The sequence below is a fragment of the Montipora foliosa genome, chromosome 7 (genome assembly GCF_036669935.1).
Source record: "Montipora foliosa isolate CH-2021 chromosome 7, ASM3666993v2, whole genome shotgun sequence".
NCBI lineage: Eukaryota > Metazoa > Cnidaria > Anthozoa > Scleractinia > Acroporidae > Montipora > Montipora foliosa.
Genome location: NC_090875.1, coordinates 27,853,144 through 27,868,279, shown reverse-complemented (window position 1 = coordinate 27,868,279; position 15,136 = coordinate 27,853,144). Strand labels below are relative to the sequence as shown.

Here is a 15,136-nt window from a genome sequence, read left to right as displayed (position 1 = left end):
ATAACGCAAATTACCGGATCCGTTTCATTATTGTCACCAATACAACCACCGTTGGTGACACAAGTACTATCGTTGTAGTAGCCTGCAGTCATACCAGTATTGTGGCCATCGTTGGTGCCATCGCTGGCAAAGCAAGTTGCAGGTATCTCTTTAACGAGATTGTACACATGCTGCTCAATACTGATGGGTCGATGACTTTGGAGCCTTGATGCAATAAGTGCGTTTCCTACTGTCATGTCAGAGCCCCTGGAAAAATTTCCTATTGGAACGTCAATTGGCTCGTAAAAGTGCTTTGTGGCAAAATTCTCGTCCATGGAATTGGACCCGTCGTGAATGGTTAATTTTCTGATTTGTTGCGTAACTTGGTAAGTGGACGCGTACGTATCTGGGAAAAAAGGTCTCTGATTAACTGCAAATGAAAAAGCACCTTTCCTTTAGGGCAGGGGAGTGTCTTTTTCATGAAGAACTTTTCCTGAAATCAAAGCAGTATCCCATTTTTGTAAGCATGCCGACTGGGCTCTTCAGGATTAATTTACAATGAAGTTGGGCGGGGGGCTTGGTCAGAGTAAGGCTCGACCCTCGACCCCTCGACACCAAGGTAGTCTTCCACTCTTTTCAAAGAATGAGTTTTACTACCAAATCTTATGAGAAAGGCCATACTAGTTATAGTTCTTACCCAAGAAGACTTGTAATCAGAGACTTGTAATAGTATGTGTATTTTGTTACGGACAGTACGGTGTTACCCGTGACATCGGGTCACATGAGTAACACGTCTTGCGAATCATGTGAGTTCGTAGTTCGTTCTCGTTCGAGTTGTTGTATTTACAGTGAGTAGTGCGTGTTTGATATTAAATCGATGTGAAACTTCAAGATTTGAGCCTCTGAATCCAGCGAAACGCCCTATAGCGTTACCTTCTTATACATATTTTGCATGAAGAACATTCCCTGATAATCACTGCAGTATCCTATTTTTGTAGCAGTGCAAGAAGAAAATTCTTAACCATCCCCTACTGGGCTTTTCAGAACTAATTTACAATACCGTTTGAGGGAGGTGGGGGCTTTTTCAGACTCAGGCTCGACAAGAGTCCATTGCCCCTATCAGCGTCATAAGTGTCAATTTTTAGACCAAAATAAACAATAGCCTAAATGTTGTACCCAACTCAAATCTTCCGTGGTTAAAATTCTCTGTGTTTTGAATGGAGCAAAATTTTGTAGTGACAAACAAAGAGTGTTATGGTACTTTTGATACTGGCTAATTGCTCTTGAAAATTTGTCGTTTTCATAGTTATCAATGGAAAAATAATTATTCATTGAAAATAGACGATGTGTTGACAAAATTAAGTCGTGTTTATCTTTGGATTCTATGCGCTCGAAAATAGTCATATTTTTTATGCACCTTTTTCTTTTCAAACCTAAATTTTTTTGTGGATGTTGACTTCAACATCCTTTAAACCTGATAACAATTAGATATTTATATCATATATATATACATTTATTTCAATGAAGTATTTTAACACTAATTTTCCTTGGTAATTTCTCCAAGTTGTATTTTTTTTCCTTTTTTTTGAAAATCGCACTGACTAGGCACATACAATTTCATACAAAATCGACTTTCATTTTTCCCCATATTCACGAGTTTCCGCTATTTGGCTGTGTTTGAGGTTAATCTTTTTATTGTTAACAGTTCTTTGGCAAGCAACAAATCCAAGATAATACGGACCAAAGATTGTGTCCATTTTCAAATCATGATTGTTTTTCTTAGAGTATAATGTCAAATTTTTCTGCGAACTTGAACGAAAACAGTGAACGAAAACATTGTATTGACATACATTGACATACAATCGGCCATCTAAGTTTAATTTTCATAGCTTACAAGCCCTTTATAAATCAGATGATATATAAGCGAAGCAGCTTTCGTTCGTCTTAATGAGTCGTCATTGACGACATGCCCATCTGCAGCTGTTGTTAGTGTTCTTGAGGTGAAACATCGACAAGACCAAATTATAAACTAACAATTATGATGACAAATAAAACAGAGCCGACAGTAATTCCTGCCGTGACGTCAGTGGAATGTGAAGCGTTGTCAACAAGATACCGTGTGGTCGGCTGTGGCGAAGGAGCCTGGAAACGAAGAGCAAATTAAAATTAACAAATTGCTGGTTTTCACTCACGTGATCAACAGCCATGTTTTTCAACGAAAACAAAAGGAAGCGTTTGCATAATAATAGAGTTAAATGCCCGGAGGATTTGGTCGGGGCACCAACATGGCCGCCTTTTCTTTGTTCTGGGCACCAACATGGCGGTCGTGACGTCATGTGAAAACCGAGAATACCTTAAATACCGTGCGATTACTTGAATAGCAAATCGTGACCCCAATTGCCGAGAAATAGTAACGGTCTCTTTGAGAGTTGAGGGGCGTGTTTTAACAGTATTTGGTGATGATGATAACGATGATGATGGTGGTGAAATTACAATCTATGCGTTTTACTGATCAAATGTACGAAATTTATTTTGTACTGACTTAGAACGTGAATCGGTCAGGGCCGGTACAGAGATTCATAAGCTGACATGTATAACATTAGTTCGTCAAAAGTGCTAGCCACTAAGCTCATGAGATACTAAAAAAACAGACAATCGCAACAGTAACTTATGATCTATTTGCCACTTCGTCGTATCAACATAGTTGATACTAAATTTTAAGTCTTTTCACTGAAAATCAAGGTCTCAAAAAAGTGTTTTAAAACGTCATAATGGGAAATGGCACCATGCAAATGCGAGATTCAATCATTTCAAATAAAAACGACCGGTAGTGAGGCAGTTTAGCTTCACTTTTAGGTGATTCGTTTACAGAAGTGGAAGAAGTGGGAGAAACGTCAAATTTGGCCCAAAGTATATTCCTTGTGTAAGAAAATAATTCAGAAGGGGTACCACGTCATTTGAAAATCTGGGGAGGCATGACACGCGATGTAAAAAGTGAAAACATAAATTATTTGTTTTGCCTGGTATGTTTCTAAATACACATACGCAGTTTATAATATAGTCACGTGATAGTCCCCAGATTCTTTGCCTTAGCCACATTAATTACAAGAATGGTTTTTCACAAATTTTCTCTCTTGCTACGCTAGCGTTTCACTCTCCCGTGCCTCATTGGTTTCTTTTTGATATTACGCTGCATACGACACATTCACGTTATTTTCGATCCGATAAAACTACTCCTATTGCTAGGTGACCCATTGAATTTATTATTAAACACTAAGCGATGTTCACCGATATGTTATCCGTTGTTATGAATGAGCCGTCCAGACTTAAATTCGCAGCAGAAATATCTATATATTCTTTTCTTCCGCAGATTTAAATATCAAAAGGAAGCATCGCGCATCGCTTTAGTCGATTCAATCCTTGCAGTTTGCTTCTAACCCTTCTACCCGGCCGAGGGCGAAACCCGAGGGCGAAACCCGAGGGATGTTTTATATCTAATTAATAATATCTTTTTGTATCTAATGAAACACATACTGCGCGTGTTTTAAATGGCTTAAAATAATTCTCCATATTCAATAGCCACTTTGACCAATCGTGATGGAAAAAGACTATTCCTTTGTGAAAGGCGGCCTAGCTCAGTTCGCCTGGGAATCGAAAAACACCCTGAACAATGAAGAAAACTTATTGCCTAGTGTTACATAAGAAGACGCGCCAGTCCAGTTCACCTGAGAATCAGAGGAATGTAATTCAGCGATGTATAAAAATTATATTCACGGTTGCCGTTAAGCGTAAAAAACGCTCTGGTTAAGTGTTTTGAGGCTCTCGAACCGTGCCGGACAACATGCCTCCAAAACGACAGTTTAGGTCACCAAAGAAGAGCAAGATAAAAAGACTTGGAAGACTGCATCTCAAAGGCGACCAGGAACGCAACAAAGTGGGCGTTTAAGGCTTTCTCTGAGTGGCAGATATCAAGGAACAACAAGGATCCTTCAACAGAGCAATGTTCCTTCAAGTTCGACTTAGCTAAAATCCAGTCATTGAATTGAAATATCGTAAACATGAATGTTGAGAGCTTGAACTTCTGGCCGACGAAATTGGTTGAGGAGGTCGTTAAGGCGGACCGGAGTGACGTACCTTTGTGTATTCAAATCAAGGCAATAAATTCCTTACCATTGTCCTTTGTGTGTTTTATTGGGTAGACTTTCATATACCGAGCTAAAATGGCGCATTAGGCCTTGCTAATTAGGTATTGTTATCAAGTAAAGCCATGATCTTCGCAGTTATGGGCGCAAATTTAGCAATTGCGTGGATAAGCCTGAAAAATTCAGGACTTCAGCGGGGTTTGAACCCGTGACCTCGCGATGCCGGTGCGACGCTCTAACCAACTGAGCTATGAAGCCACTGACGTTGGGAGCTGATTATTTGTTGGTTCTAATTTTCCCGTGAGGAATGAATCCATGAACGAAATGATATATGAAATTACTCATATACTGAACTGTGGATATGAAATCAAGTAAAGCTATGATCCGTCCTTATGGACGCAGTTTTAGCAATTGTGTTGAGAAGCGTTCATCAATTCATTCCTCACGGGAAAATTAGAAAGAATTCGAAGAATTTTCAACCTCTTTTGCGTCAAGTTAGTCTTCATCATATTGTGTCCGATCCTTTGGAATGTTGACATCTGACGCCGGAATTTTGATCAAGAAATATTATGTTGCTTACTTGATGTATCATGCCCCATTCTATACATCTCCATATACACTGAAGCATCATTAGGCTCACATTGCAACATTAACGTGCAGACGCATCTAAGATACATGATCTGCGCAAATGACGATCGCGCACCTTGTTTGTATGGAGTCAATTTTCGCCAACATCCTGCTTTTTGGCAAGAGAAATCTTTCACTAATAATCTCTCAGACAATTTCAAAAAAAATTATTATCATAATGATGATTCTGATGATAATGGTTTAAATTGACTAATCAGTGGTATTTAGGTCTCATACCTTGTCTTTAGGAGGGTCTGTTACTCTAGAAGTTTGCATGGTCGTCGCTAGTGGAGGAAGCGCCGTTTTGGAGATCACAATTTCACTTGCAGTTGGATTTGGCAAAGTAGCCGAGGGGTCCGTACGTGGCTCTGTAGGAGGCTCTGTTGCTCTAGAGGTTTGCATGGTTGTCGCTATTGAAGAAAGCGTCGTTTTTGAGATCATCATTTCACCTGCAGTTGGATTTGGCAAAGTAGCCGAGGGGTCCGTACGTGGCTCTGTAGGAGGCTCTGTTGCTCTAGAAGTTTGCATGGTTGTCGCTATTGAGGAAAGCGTCGTTTTTGAGATCATCATTTCACCTGCAGTTGGATTTGGCAAAGTAGCCGTGGGGTCCGTAGGTGGCTTTGTAGGAGACTCTCTTGCTCTAGACGTTTGCTTGGTTGTCGCTAGTAAAGGAAGCATTGCTTCTGAGATCATTAATTCACCTGCAGTTGGCTTTGGCAAAGTAGCCGAGGGGCCCGTGGGACTTTGCTGGGGAAGAGGACCTTTAGAAAAGAAAAATCATGGGTCATGTCAAACATGAAAATCTTTTCGCTTTGGCCTGGTTCAGTCGATGAGTGCAACCGTCACGGGAGGTTATAGTATTATCACTTTGAGACAAATTTTTATCAATTGTAGGAGACTCAAGAACCTTTTCTTGTGATCAATATGACTAGGGCTGCATCAATCTTGATTGATAGATAGATAGATAGATAGATAGATAGATAGATAGATAGATACTATTAGATAGATAGATAGATAGATAGATAGATAGATAGATAGATAGATTTATTGAAATAATTAAATCGCAGCCAGAGGCTGAATTGTATAACTATGTACAAAAAATATTAGAAAAGTCTTATATACAATTTAAAATTATGCTAGTGTAAATACGTAGTGTTAAATTGGCAGCGCTGGATTGTGACGGCTGCACATTGCAGGTATAAATGTCTTTCTAAAACGTTCAGTTTTAAAACCTGGCAGGCTAAAAGTTATTTGCCGCCTGAGATTGTATAATGAATGATATCTTGGAGGCAGAAGGCTGTGGAGATTGTTTTGTTCATCAGATATTTCATTGAATAGTTTGCAACACAGCTTCTCACGTCGGACGCTTAAGCTCTCCAATTCAAAACTATCTAGACAGAGCTGGTATGGAATATCAGGCGCAGAAAGCCCGTTTCTGAACCCTCAAATTCTTCACAGAGGTAATCTTGAAGTTTGTGATGGAACACTTGAGCCCCATACTCAAGAACAGGTCGTATAACCGTGCAGTAAAATTTAATTTGGCTTTCGGCCCCACACCAGCCCTTCTCAGCTGGACTAGGAAATACAGTCTCCTGTTGGCCTTTTCAATAGCTTGCTCTACGTGGTCATTCCACTTAAAAACTTAAATAAATAAATAAATAAACAAACAAACAAACGAATAAATAAATAAATAAATATACAAACAAATAAATAAATAATTAATTAATTATTGAATACTTGTCAATTGATTAAAAAAAAATCCATTGGAATTCCTCAGGAGTATTTTAACTGTTTTCTCGCTTTCATTCAATCACTTTTCTCTTATTTTTAATAACCTTTAGCTTACATGTAACTCTTCCTTCCACCTTGAACATCGCACATGTGGAACTGTTAGCAGAAATGTTGACGTTATTTAAATGGCGACATTGCACTGCCATTCGGAGAATACGACCTGAGATGTTCGGAAAAAATGTGGCGCCAGGTTTAGACTGAGAAAAAAAAAAAGGAAAAACCAGAAACATGATCAAATTTTATTGCTGCTCTTTTTAGAATCCTGTACAAAACTCTACTACCGTCTGTTCTCTGGACAGCAAAAAACCCATTCCCAATAATTTAGCGAAATGACCGGTTTTATGAAAGGGAAGAACAAAAGAATCTTTATTAAAACGTGATCCAGTGAAAGAGAGGGCAATGAAAATCTCGCCAAAACTTCATCAAACTGCCAAATTGCAAGCGTTTGGCGTTTGATATGGAAGGGCGGAATGAAAAGCACGTCTTACGGGAGAGAAAAGATTTCACATTTGAGATGTCCACGTCACTGCTAGGCAATACTATTACGAAGAAAAGCTGGAATGCGGTCATTTAATTGCATTGTCTAACACGTTTCTTTAATAAGCCCTCTAGGTTAATTTAAATACGCTTAAATAGTGCGTACTTCTCAAAGGAAATACATAAAAATCATACTCAGAAGCACTTCGATTCTCAGATTTTCCTTGTTTGTCTGTTTAGAATACTCACCCTGATTTGTAGACGCCTTATCGACCAACCCGGGGTCACCTCCAAGCTGTCATTTGCTGATTGGTGTGATATCTCTTTCCAGGATCCGTCGCAATCGAGGTACTGCAAATACAAGTTGCCGCCATATTGTAAGCTGCATGTTTTATTTTCAGGCACCATGACAGCTCTTTGATTGATTCCAGTGGATGGAAAAAATGTCAATAAGCCTTCTGTCGTCTCGCCAGCAAATAGTATGTTGCATCCTGTTGGCGAAGAAAATAGGAAGCGGCTAGAGCACTCAAGAAGTAAGGAAAAACACTCGCCTATCGGCTCGTGTATCCCCCTACACTTCTTTCGTGCTCTAGCCGCTTCCTGCGTGCTTTATAACAGAACAGAGCACAGTCAAGGCTTCTTTATTTGTTTTATGATAAAGAACAAGTAATTTTCTTCAAAAATTCTACTTTATTTTCAAAGCGCGCGTTGCTTGTGGCGAACTGAGGTGTCGTCAGCACAGTGCTTTATACTCTGATAAAGCACGCTAATTTCGACCAATCAGAGCGCTTGTAAGAATGTTTAAAATTATTTAATTGGTTAATGAAACGAAGGCTTGTCAAAAAATCAATCATTTGGAAAGTGGCTTGACAGAAATCACACAAAATTCGAATTTATGGAAAAACAAGTGCCTCAATGTTCGGTTTCAGTCTGTAAAAAACAGCAAAAAAGAGGATCTAAATAATTAAGTTCAGTGAAAACCGGCCGAATTGTTGCCCATGAAAACCTTCATGTTTCCGACATGACAATTAGAAAACATTTTGTTTATTGCTTGCGGCTGGAATCTGAAAATCTGTTGGGAATTTTGTAAATGAAGAACTCCAGCGTGAGGACATTCTGAGCTTGAAAGAACTGCTGGACCGGGCGACGGCTGAGATTTTCCATCCAAAGCACTTGACAGAATATCTGAGCAAGCCTTTAACTGACAGCTTCAAGGAAAACTTCGGAAATTCGTCTGCCATTTCTGCGGATGATGGCGTGGGCTTTCGTTTGTTCCTGCTTTGTACTCTCATAAAGCACGCTTTTTAAACCAATGAGAGCGCGCGTTATATAGAAACTTTATTATAAATGAAAATGTAGTCCTGGCAATTTGCCAAGATAGGAACATAGTTCAAAGGGATATAAAGCATTATTTGTATGAGTCAATTTAGCGGGTTGAATTCGCCTTATGTCGCCTGTGAGGACGCAGCTCTTTATAACCTCTAATTTCATTGGATTCCTTTAGGACCTATGGTCCATTGCTTCTTTTGTATCGTTCTTTGTGTCCATTGTTTTCTGAACCAATCGCGATAGCCTTTCGGAGAACTGCATGTCGCACTTGGACTCGTTTTGAAGTCAATTGGAAAAGAAATTATTTGTTGCCAGGCACTGATCGGTAACGGGACTCTCTGACGTGTGATGGTGTTCTAGCGATACCCGTGGCTGTATCAAATATTCAACAGTTTTAAGAGTGCCGCTCAAACTCAGAGAACTCAAACCAGGTTACGATTAACGAGGCTTTTAGAAAACGAAAAGTAAGGTTCGTCCTTCTAGAAAAAAAAACCTCTTGAAAGTCCCTGTATTATTTCCCCTACCTGACGTCTGACGAGCATAAGTGACTGGAACACAGGTGTTGTTAGGCTCGAAGAATGTGTTTTTTCCAGTAGATGTCTCACATTGGCACCAGCACCCTGCGCCAAGCGGTGCGGCGCTAAATTTGTTGCATTTAGGAGAGAATTGGTCTGCGACCTTAGGACATTCAGCAGAGTCTTTTAGCAGAAGGATGTCGTCTTCCGGTTGAATTTTCTCTCGGACGAGTTGTATTTGCGTTCCTTGAACCATCAAGTATGAACCAGACAAGAGCAAGACGAGGATGCAAGAAAAAGCCATTCTTTGAAATCCAGTTCCAACTTCAGTGCTACTGGCGCTCAAACAATTGAAGAATAATTCTGTTCACCACGGATTATTAAGGTCCCAATTGAATCAGACCGGAACGTCCTGTAATTATTGCGCTCTAAGTACAAGTTTTGTCGATCTAACCGTGAAGGTACACGAACTCGTCACTTGTGAAAAAATGGAAAGTCTAATATTCTCTCACTGCAGTGTCACTGAATCAAGTGTTGTTATTCTAAGGTATCCTCGTATAAGGAAGTCTTGACTACCTGGACAATATCACTGGAAAATATTGAGTCACAAGTATTCAATTTCGGGGTAAGGAAAAGTCAACGGCAGCTTTACATGTCTTCAAGAATGCTAAGTATTTTACTACTAGTGATGTTTTGTCCGATAAGGGAGGTTTTTGATCTTCTGAATATTTTTAGATATTAGTAAGGCATGTGGACCTGATGGTATCGGGAACTGTGTTCTTATAATTTGTTCTAGTGGCATTGCATCGTCATTTTCAAAGTTTTTGAACATTTGATTATCTGCAGGCGTTTATCCACTTCAATGGAAGCTTGCTAATGTTATCCCGTTGTTTAGGAAAGATGGCCGTCAGTATAAAGTTAATTATCGTCCGGTAGCCCTTTTGTTTTTTCTTTATAAAATAATGGAAAAGGTCATGGTTTATTAGGCTTATTAGGATTTAGGCTTAATGCAGATGTTGTTCTTGGATATGAGCAAAACTTTCGATAAGGTTTGACATAACGGTCTGGCTTCTTTTTAAGCTCGAGTCAATCAACAGGAATATAGGGGTCTTTGCTAAAACAGTTTGAAAGTTATTTGTGTAATCGTAAACAACGAGTTGTTATAGATGGTAAATCATCTGACTGGCACGAAATTGATTCAGGTGTTCCACGAGGCACAACCTTTAGGCCCTTGCTTTTTCTAATATATGTTAATGATATTACAGACGATTTCAGTCTCAGTGTTTACTCTGTGCTGATGATATCTCGCTTTTTGAAGTTGTTGACTTGCCTGCCGATTCGGCAAAAACTGGGCTAGGAAATGGTTAGTTACTATAATCCCTTTCAAAACTGAATGCATTACGTTTTCAGGTAAAAGGTTAAAAGAGCAACATCCAGATTTATTCCATAATGGAAAAAAGATCACTGAGGTTTCTAACCACACTAATTTAGATGTAACTCAACTCTTTTTTTCTAATTTGTCTTGGCGAGCTCATATTGATGTTCATCAAAAGCATTTACGAGGTTGAATACCTTAAAGGGAATCAGTCACTATTCACAGAGCTTTTCTGTATTGCTTCAATTTACAGTAATTATAACAGAAAGAATGCTTTGCTGGTAGAGCTGTGTTCATCTTCTTTGTTTCTTAAATGATCTAACTGGACGCATTTTACGAATACAAAGCAATGCACGCAAGAATTTCATTTAAATTCAAGATGATTTCTTCGAAATCGTTTGCAGTTTATCTGGGACATCTTTACAGCAATGTTAGGGGAGGTGTAAAAATATGATATTGTTTCACAGTTTGTTATACATGACAAGTTGCCTGCTAAATTCTGAAGTACAATATTTGGATTTGTTCAGGAACTTTGTTCCGTCGTGTAAAATGATCATGATCTTGCACGCAATTCTTCATGTAATCTGGACGAGGTTTTGCTGTGTTATGAAGCCTTGACATCCACTTATCCTCGTATGTTCCTCGGCTCTAGCCAAATATTACCACCAAACGAAGTTGTAGATCTCGTCTCAATAACGAAAGTTCGGAAAACATACACGTACAAAGTTGTAAACTCGTGTCAATGATACCAACCAAATGAGGCTCGTAGAATAAATGTTGCTGTCTACCCTCCGTTTCTGATATTGTTGTTCGGATGATCTTTTCCATTTTCGTCGATATCGTTACACTCATCAAGAAGGTTTCAATGAACACTAATGAACACTAGAACCTAATTAGATGCAGGCCCAATTTTGACATCCAACACAAAGTGTCCCTTTAAGTCTAATCAATTGCTACCTATTTTCAACAATAAGGTAAGCGTAAAGGTTTGCGTTATTTTTAGCTTTGGGTAAATGCAGCAGTTAATCCTTACTTAAAGAGCTGCATTTGGGGGACACTTTGTGACGTAAATTGTCTGTATTCCGCGACATGAGTGATGTTGAAGTTGGCGAGAAGAGCAAGGGGACACTTGCGTGACGCTTATTGAAATCCGCGCGCATCTAATTTGGGGCATTTCAACACAGCACAAAACAGGGGCAAGAGGAGACAGTAGTGTAGCATCTCTCGTAAGCTGCTATTGTGTTTCAATTGTTTAGTCTTTTGTTTTTGGCTAGGGTAGCGAGCCAATCACATTATACGTTACGAGAGCTGCTACATGACTCAGTGGAGATACAGAATTTCGCACGCGTGGAATGATTTCTGCCTATGGGTGGGGACATCATTGCTCCGGACGTACGATTTAGGATTACCATACTCGAAAAAAGATGGGGGCTTGACACGAATGTTTCAATTGGATCGATAAGAGCTTTTAGCACGTTTGCCGAATTAGATTTTTGCTGCATTAAGTGCAAAGACATGAGAAAATTATCAAATGTTTTGGAATTTAAGAGAGATTGGTATGGCTTGAAGGAAAGGCGTCCTTTCGGTTTATACTAGGTCCTGTAGGTACATTTTGAAAAGGCTGCAACTTCTGGCTTCCTTTTTGTCGGTCCAGTTGTCTTCTAATTTCCTTATCTTACTAATACTAGGACATAAAGTCACTGGAGAAAAGAAAATTGCGACATCGAAATATGGAGAAGTTCGTCGTGGATTTTTTTTCCATCTGTAAAAAAAAAAACAAGCATTGAGATGCACGCGGATTTCAATAAGCGTCACGAAGTGTCCCCTTGCTGTTCTCAAGTCCCCAATTTTAAGGACGGTGCCTACTAATTCAAAGGTATTTTTGCGCGGTTTTAAGAATATGCGGGAAAAGCAGATCTCAACAAGTGTTATTAAAATCCAAAAAGAAAATTGGGGGTAACCACTCATTTTTCAAAGATAATTAATCAACAATATTAGCAAAAAGCTTTATAACACAAAGCAATGTATGGCGTTCCTTTCCAAATTAAAGCTTAATTATCTCTGAAAAATTCATGGTTACGACCAATTTTCTTTTTGAATACCAAGAGGCCTTGCTAAGTTCTGTGTTCTCCGCATAAATTTTAACCGCGCAAAAATATCCCTGCATTAGTAAACACTACAGCTAGGAAATCCGAGTATCTGGAGATGCGCAGAAGGTATGCGCAATAACAATAGTAGGCACCGTCCTTAACATGAATGAGAATGCAGATAATTAACGTCACAAGGTGTCTCCCAAATGCTGCTTCTCAAGTAAGGATAAACAGCTGCATTTACCCTAAGCTAAAAATAACGCTAATCTTTGATGGGGTGCAGGGATGGCGCAGTGATGGCGCAGTGATGGCGCAGTGATGGTGCAGGGATGACGCAGTGGTGAGAGCACTCGCCTCCCACTAATGTGGCCCGGGTTCGATTCCCAGATTCGGCGTCATATGTGGGTTGAGTTTTTTGGTTCTCTACTCTGCACCGAGAGGTTTTCTCCGGGTACTCCAGTTTCCCCTCTCCTCAAAAACCAACATTTGATTTCATTTACGTTAATTTGTTAATTTAAATTTACAGTGTCTCCGATTAGTGCTCTACAGCGCTAGAAGATTAGACACTTAAATAAAGTTCCTTTCCTTTCCTTTCCCTTTACCCTTACCGTATTGTTTGAAATAGGTAGGAGATGCTTAGACTTAAAGAGACACTTCGTTTTGGATATCAAAATTGGGCTTGCATTTCTCGACATAAGTAAGCAGAAGAGCACCATTTTACGTCGTCATTCACACCACTCAGGGCATCTGCCAATCATTTGCATGTGATCCGGCTACCAATTGAGCTTATAGCCACCTGAGAGAGGGACACTTTGTGAGCCTTCATAATGAGCCCGTTGAGGATAGCCTGCACACAGGCTCTCCATGCGTTTGAATGGCGCGCTTTCAACAGCTGGGGAATTGTTTGCTCCAATTCCCAAGCCCTTGTGCCGTTCGGCGCACGGAGAGCCTGTGTGCAGGCTACGTAGCGAAGTACAGACGGCTGACGGAGGGCGAACGCTCTGACGAAGGGCGAACACTCGAAACGTCAACTCCCAGATATTTCCAACGGTGGTGTTTTTACCTTAATCCAGGTAAACCAATATTTTTTAAAAAGTTTATTCTGGCATGCCATTCTCGGATATTTTCCCCACTCATCTTATTTTTTGTCTCAAAGTAGACAACTTAATCCTTTTAAATCAGACAACAGCGATCAATTCATCATTGGGATGTTAGGTGTTGAATATTTTCACTGCACTCATCAAGATTAATTTAGAATATCAAAACCTGGTCTTCCCACGAGGATACAACTCTTTGGTTACAATCGTAACTGAAATTTTGGGGGAGAATACTCCACTGGATCTTGGTAACGATGAACTATTTGTTAGATTCTTTTTAAACTATATTTTTCCTTTTGCACACAAGAAACGTTGAAAGTTGGTTGTGAGGGTCGGTCCGAAGTACGATTATATCATTTTAATTACTCTCTGTCTACGATTAAAGAAGAAGGCTTATTGAACATTTTAAACATTGCTGGCACTCAGAGCTTGTAACACCCGTCATTACTGTCGAAAATAGAGGTTCTAAGCAGAACTACACATTCATCGAGTGGATTTTTCGTACTATTTCTTTCCCTTTTGCTGTAACAGCAGACAAACTCATATTTTGACAACTTTTCATCAATATCTTGAGAGCCGGAAACTGAATCTTTCACGACAGAATATTCTACCATTTTAGAGCCTCCTCATGTATTGTTACTTAATTAATTTAGTATTGTTCTTATTAACTCATTTTTATTGCGTATTTTTCTTTTAGTTTTGTAGGCCACTAAAGATTCATAAGATCAACACTCAGAAGTCGATTTCGAGATATCTTTATATGGTCGCTCCTACGTGCAATAAACAGGATCTTCCGTAGGAATTTCATGCTGAGATATTTCTGTCCTCCTTTCAACAATACAACTACCGGTGGTGGTGCAATTACCATCGCTGTGATAGCCTGCAGTCATACCAGTATTGTGGCCATCGTTGGTACCGTCGCTGGCAAAGCAAGTTGCAGGTATCTCTTTAACGAGATTGTACACATGCTGCCCAAGACTGATGGATCGATGATTTTTGAGGCTTGATGCAATAAGTGCGTTTCCTAGTGTCATGCCAGAGCCCCTGGAGAAATGTCTTATGGGAACGTCGATTAGTTCGTAAAGGTGCATTGGGTCAATATCCATGTCTATGGGGTTGGACACTTCGTGAATGGATGATTTTCTGATTTGTCGAAGAACTTGGTAAGTGGACGCACACGTATCTGGGAAAAAAGGTCTCTGATTAACTGCAAATGAAAAAGCACCTTTCATTTAGGGCAGGGGAGTGTCTTTTGCATGAAGAACGTTTCCTGCCGAGAATCACTGCAGTTATCCCATTTTGGTAAGCACCCCGACTGGGCTCTTCAAGACTAATTTACAATGAAGTTTGGGGGGTGGGGGGTGGGAGGGAATGGCGACCACAACACCAGGGATAGTCTTCCACTCTTTTCAAAGAATGAGATTTACTACCAAATCTTATGAGATGGACCCTACTGGTTATAGTCCTTACCCAAGAAGACTTGTAATTCCTACAATTTGCAGATGGAATTTTGAAGGAATCTGTTCTTCCCAAGTTACTTCATGATGCCCTTTATAGTTTTTCTGGCCGAGGATCTTACCCGCGTAGTCCATGGTCGACCGTCCCGCCTTTCTCTCTCATTTTTGGCTAATTCTCGTTTACCCTTCATTTTTCTCAACTGATAACAGTCGGCCAATGTTCATTCGCCTTGATAAGAATCCACTATCAGTGGATC

General features: G+C 39.8%; 1 protein-coding gene, 1 long non-coding RNA gene and 1 other non-coding gene across 4 annotated transcripts in view; 1 reads left to right on the top strand and 2 right to left on the bottom strand.

Moving 5' to 3' along the window:
• Positions 1–1,836: 1,836 nt before the first annotated feature.
• LOC138011670 (uncharacterized) overlaps positions 1,837–15,136 on the bottom strand; it is a 30,474-nt gene continuing 17,174 nt past the window's right edge. Inside the window, exons 1-5 of one of the 2 annotated variants that reach the window (XM_068858789.1) lie at positions 8,870–11,228; positions 7,266–7,507; positions 6,595–6,736; positions 4,986–5,509; positions 1,837–2,121 (exon numbers count right to left, since the gene is read on the bottom strand). In XM_068858789.1, coding sequence (XP_068714890.1) covers positions 2,002–2,121; positions 4,986–5,509; positions 6,595–6,736; positions 7,266–7,507; positions 8,870–9,164 — 1,323 coding nt within the window. In that variant the 5' untranslated portion in view covers positions 9,165–11,228 and the 3' untranslated portion in view covers positions 1,837–2,001. Of the gene's footprint in view, positions 2,122–4,985; positions 5,510–6,594; positions 6,737–7,265; positions 7,508–8,869; positions 11,229–15,136 lie in introns of those variants that run through there. The other variant, XM_068858788.1, reaches the window with a different exon arrangement.
• On the bottom strand, positions 4,307–4,379 carry Trnaa-ggc (transfer RNA alanine (anticodon GGC)). The gene has a single exon. It is a non-coding gene; the product is annotated as a tRNA-Ala (tRNA).
• LOC138011671 (uncharacterized) overlaps positions 12,419–15,136 on the top strand; it is a 16,279-nt gene continuing 13,561 nt past the window's right edge. Inside the window, exons 1-2 of the long non-coding RNA XR_011124769.1 lie at positions 12,419–12,545; positions 14,120–14,585. This is a non-coding gene — a long non-coding RNA (uncharacterized lncRNA). The remainder of the gene's footprint in view (positions 12,546–14,119; positions 14,586–15,136) is intronic.